Source organism: Buceros rhinoceros, unplaced genomic scaffold (assembly GCF_000710305.1).
Source record: "Buceros rhinoceros silvestris isolate BGI_N320 unplaced genomic scaffold, ASM71030v1 scaffold13934, whole genome shotgun sequence".
NCBI classification, from domain to species: Eukaryota; Metazoa; Chordata; class Aves; order Bucerotiformes; family Bucerotidae; genus Buceros; species Buceros rhinoceros.
In genome coordinates this window covers 21645-26279 of record NW_010407812.1, presented here as the reverse complement: position 1 = coordinate 26279, position 4635 = coordinate 21645, and the positions used below count along the sequence as shown (strand labels likewise).

The window sequence follows — 4635 nt, the reverse complement described above, 5'->3', positions numbered from 1 at the left end:
CCGGGGGACCCCCCCCCCTGTCCGTCTCCGGCAGCCCCTCACAGCCACCACCAAAGTAAGTCTGGGGACAGGGACACCCATGCGCCTCAGCCCTGAGCAGGCTGGGGATGGAGGGGCCAGGGCTCGCCTGAGCTCAGGGCTGGGGGGGCTCCTCCTGTCACTTCCCGCTGCCTGGGGCAAGCTGTTGCCCTGCCCGCAGGGGACACGTGCTGGGTCCTCACCCCTCCCTGCCTGTGCTCCAGCCAGCGCAGTCTTCCTCAGAGCTGGGCGCTTTATCCAAGGAAGAACCATGAAAGGCAGAAGTTGCAAAAGTTGTGGTTTCTTTTTTTCTTTCCTGCTTTATCTTCCCTCACTGAGTTGTGCCTTTAAATGTCATGGCAGCATCCCAGCCCTTGGCAGAGGGGAGGAGCAAATAATACGCTCTGGATGGAGGACAGACTTCCTCGGGGGTAATCAGAGCAGGGAGCAGTTGGAACCCGCTGGAGCTCCGCTTCCCCAGAGCTCCATCTCGCTGCGGCACTCGTTGTCACTTCAGGCACCCAGCTAAAACCCAGACCCATCACCAGGCACCCCAGCTGGCGCAGAGATTTCTGTCCTCGCTGCCCCTTCCTGGCCCCTTTAAAACACACAAATCACCATGACTTCGCAGGTCACGCATGTGGTGTCCCCCCGAGCAGCTGCTCAGGTCCCTGCCCCAGCCCTGGGGTCTTCTCCTGGCAAAGGCTCACCGGGGAGCTGCTCCCGCACCACCCGGCCGTGTGCTCGGGCGTTACAGCTCGCTGGCAAAACGAAATCCTTTTTGAAAATCTCAGCACGGGAAAGATTTGCCCCACCAAGACCAGCTTCACTGGTTTGGCTGAGCCACTTCTGGCTGATCGTGTGCAAACATGCCCAGAGCTGCACCCAGGCAGGAGCACACGCCTGGGCAGATGCTTCGGAGGCCAGGCCGTGTCCTGTGGTCTCCTGCCTCTGCCAGGAGCTTAGGGCTGTCACAGGAGACTCGCAGGGAAGACGCAGGGCTGAGCCATTTCCTTTCTGCTGCCCCTGTGTGCTGGGTGCCAGGGGAGGAAAGGGAACTGCGTGCTGAGGAGGTCCAGTAAAATCTCCAGAATAGCACCTCTCCCCTGAAGTGACAGCCGGATCCTTCGGGGGGGCGGAGGTGAGGGAAAGGGCACGTCTCCCTTCATTAATGCCTTAATTAAGTACATATGAAGGAAAGGCAGAGTGTTAGTGACCGGCCTGTGGTGGGAGCCAGGACTTGCGATGGAGAGATTAGGGCAGGCTCTGGGTGTATCAATGAGAGGAATCAAACCCCTCCCTTGAGCAGAGTTAAGGTCCTTCTCTGCAGTTAATTGCTGGTGTTTAATTGCACTCAGGGGAGCTGCCAGTGGGTCTGGCCCCATGGCATCCCGGCAGGCTGCAGGGACACAAGGGCTGCACCAGCACGAAGGACAGTGGTGGGCTGCAGCTCTCCTTGGCACGGAGCAGCCCCAGGAACACGGCACAAGAAGGGGCGCAAGGAGCACACAGCTCAGCAGAGGAGAGTCTGGCTGGGAAACAGGATGAGTTGGAGGCACCGATGGTGTCCAGCTTATAGCTTGGAAATGGCGGAGCTTTATCCCCTCCTTGCAGCAAGGTGGGCTCTGCTGGAGTGTCAGAAACCTGACCCAGGTCTACTGGTCCCGTCGGGAGGGTTTCTGAGCACCTTGCCAGTTCACAGCCCAGCTTTCTCCCTTCAGCAGTCATCTTTCCCCTTGGCTAATCCTGAATCCCCTCCTTTCTCCGATGCTTGTGCATTTGCAGATGTAACGGCAGAGGTATCAGCAGGCCCCCAAGCAAGAGCCTCATTTCCCAGGAAGAGTGATCCCATCCAAGACCAGCCCTGCAGGTCCTGAGGGTAAAAGTCCTCATGGTCCTCCCCTGAAGGCCACAAGCCTTTTTCCCATCGGTTTGCCCATGGAGTCCATTTACTGGGAACGCTATGACCCAGAGATTGGAAAATATCAGCAAATCCCTCCTGTATCTGCTCTCAAGACAGAAGCACAATGGTAGAAAACGTTTTGATCAATCCCTCGTTACCAGAATCTTCTAGCTGACAGAAGGAAAACGCTGTCAATGTGCATTGGATGCTCCTGGCATTTCTGGGTCACAGAGCCTCAGAGGAAGGGCAGGAGCCACTATTGCATCCAAGCAGCAAATCGGATTTTTATACTCTGAAACCAAATGGTACTCCCAGTAATACTGGCACACACCCAGACAATGTCCATGAAGGTAAAATCAGCTCCTGTGCTGCAGTCCTAGAGCTTAGGTCTGTGAAATCCCATGATGTTCTGTACAACCCTCTTTCTCCTGGTGAAGCTGCCCTCATTGGGCTCCCAGCATGATGCACAGCACCCACAGAGGCTGCAGGGACCACAGTGGGATCCCCCCTCCAGCACACCCCGCACCGTCACAGAGACCAATGACAGCAGAATCACACGCTCCGCACGGGCGGGGAGGAATCTGCCCGACCCCTTCCTGTGACAGCCCAGGCTGGGCCAGAAATAAAGGTGGATGGAAAGAGGCTGGTTGGGAGCGTGGCGGTTTTTCTCCTGGAAGGGCTTTGCTGTTACCGTGTTTGACCAGACTGAAGCTTTGGATCACACAACGGGCTCACTGCTGAGGTTGGTGTAGGAGGAAGTGGGTCCTGTCTCACCATTGCCTGTGTTAGAAACAACAGGGGCCAGGAGCAGAGTCACCCTGTGCCCCAGGGGAGAGCGGCTGTAAGCTGCTGGGGCTCCAGGTCTCAGCCTCTTGCTGCCACCCCAAGGGATGGTTTGGCCTTCAGTACCAAAACTTTTCTGGTACAGTATCACGTGCAGGGGAGATGCCCGGTGGAAGGATGGGACGTACACAACAGGGATGTGCACAAACTAGGGACCTTAATTTTAAGCACCACCCGCCCTTGTGCAGGGCAGGTGTCCATGCTAACCTTTGTTAAGGTGGTTGAAGCACAAGCCCTGCCTGAGGGGGTGCAGGGTGCTGCAGGAGCTGGGGAGGGAGAACAGACTGGAATGTTCTATGCACACTCTGCCACAGCAAGGCTGGAAAACACAGACCTTAGCACTCTTTATTCTGACCACTGCCAAACCGTGAGGTTAGGTGGTCAGGTGAACACCAGGGCATGCAGCCACCTGGGTTCGATGGCAACACCTGTCTCTGGGGGCAGAGGAGGGCACCAGCAGTTCCCCATTCACGGGCACCCCCTGGGCACACCACCTCTTGGGCGTTTACAGGGCTTCATTGCCCATTCCCTCACGCACCCCATGCAGATGCTGAAGTCTTCTCCTCACCCCTGGCTCCTCTTACACACTGTGTGCAAATGCAGGGAGGGGTGGGGGGGGGAAGGAAAGGAAAAGCAAACAAAATCAGTCTGTCCCAAAAAGGAGCACAAAGAGGAGTCTGAAAAGAGCTGTGCTCCAGGACACACTACCCAGCGCCTTCTTTAAGGGTTAATTGCCTTGATCATAACGATGTCCATCATCATCCTCCCAGGGGAAGCAGCAGCAGCAGCAGGTACCAAGCACCATCCTGAGCTAGTTCTCAAATCATGTCTGCCTTAAGCCCATGTCTGTCACAGGACAAAGCTCACTATCACTGACAACTATGTGACATAAACGTGATCCAGAGCAAACATCTGCCACACAGCTACGCACAGATTTTCACTGTCTTCCTGGTACTAACAACCCACACACACTTTGAAGGCGTGGGGCTGGCACCTGCAGGGATTATTCCCCAGGGCTTGCTGAGGCCCCCAAGTAAGAGCAGTGGGAAGTTTCCCAAGGGAGCTCCAGGCTGTCCCTGGATTGTTTCTGACCCCCAGAGCAGCTCCTTCACACCAAGCTGGTGGGCAGGCAGAAAGTCTCCAAGGAAAGCAGCTTTCTAGGGAGTGTCTTAGATGCTTTATTGGAATCATATCTCCACTTGTTCATCTGGACAAGTCCAGGATGAGTGATTACAGCCCTCCGCTCTGCCCCACAGCTTCTTCACACTGTTGTGCAGGGACAGCTTTTACTCTAGTGTTTTCCAGTCCCCTCCAGTCACCTGCCCATGAGCCAGCTCCAGTGTGTGTTGAGCACGGTGGTCCTGATGAACTGGCAGAGACAGGGCGTGCTGCTGTGCTCCACGTGCCCCCCTGCCACAGCCCTAGGCAGCTGGCCTGTGACCAGGAGCCGGACATAGCATCCACTGAAGATCACCAGGAGCTGCTGGGCCATCACCTGGAAAGAGCACAAGAGCTGTCAGAGCAGAGCATCCACCTGCAGAAAGTGCGGATGATACATTAAATCCCTCGTCCAAGGACTGTCCTTGTCTGCAAGAAACGGGACAGAAGCCAATGGCATATATAAGCGCCCCAGATCCCCTTCTGGTCAGCAGTACTGGCACACTGTCCCTGTGGGGGGGTGGCATGGAATGACCACTCAGCGGAGGGCAGGTGGGCAGCCAGGCTGCCTGGGGACCTGCCTGCTCTGTCACTGCCTGTTTTTGCCTGTAGACAGCCAGAGAGCTTCAGTCTGCAGGGATGTCACCTGCACCGAAAGCACTTAGTAACAGCAAGCAGAAAGCTGCAGAATAAATCAAAATTATCCCTTTTGA

The 4635-nt window shown here is 56.1% G+C and overlaps 1 protein-coding gene across 1 annotated transcript in view; it reads right to left on the bottom strand.

Moving 5' to 3' along the window:
• Positions 1–4079: 4079 nt before the first annotated feature.
• The window catches only part of LOC104492123 (chromosome unknown open reading frame, human C9orf91), a 9253-nt gene continuing 8697 nt past the window's right edge, over positions 4080–4635 (bottom strand). Inside the window, exon 8 of the mRNA XM_010134632.1 lies at positions 4080–4259. Coding sequence (XP_010132934.1) covers positions 4080–4259 — 180 coding nt within the window. The remainder of the gene's footprint in view (positions 4260–4635) is intronic.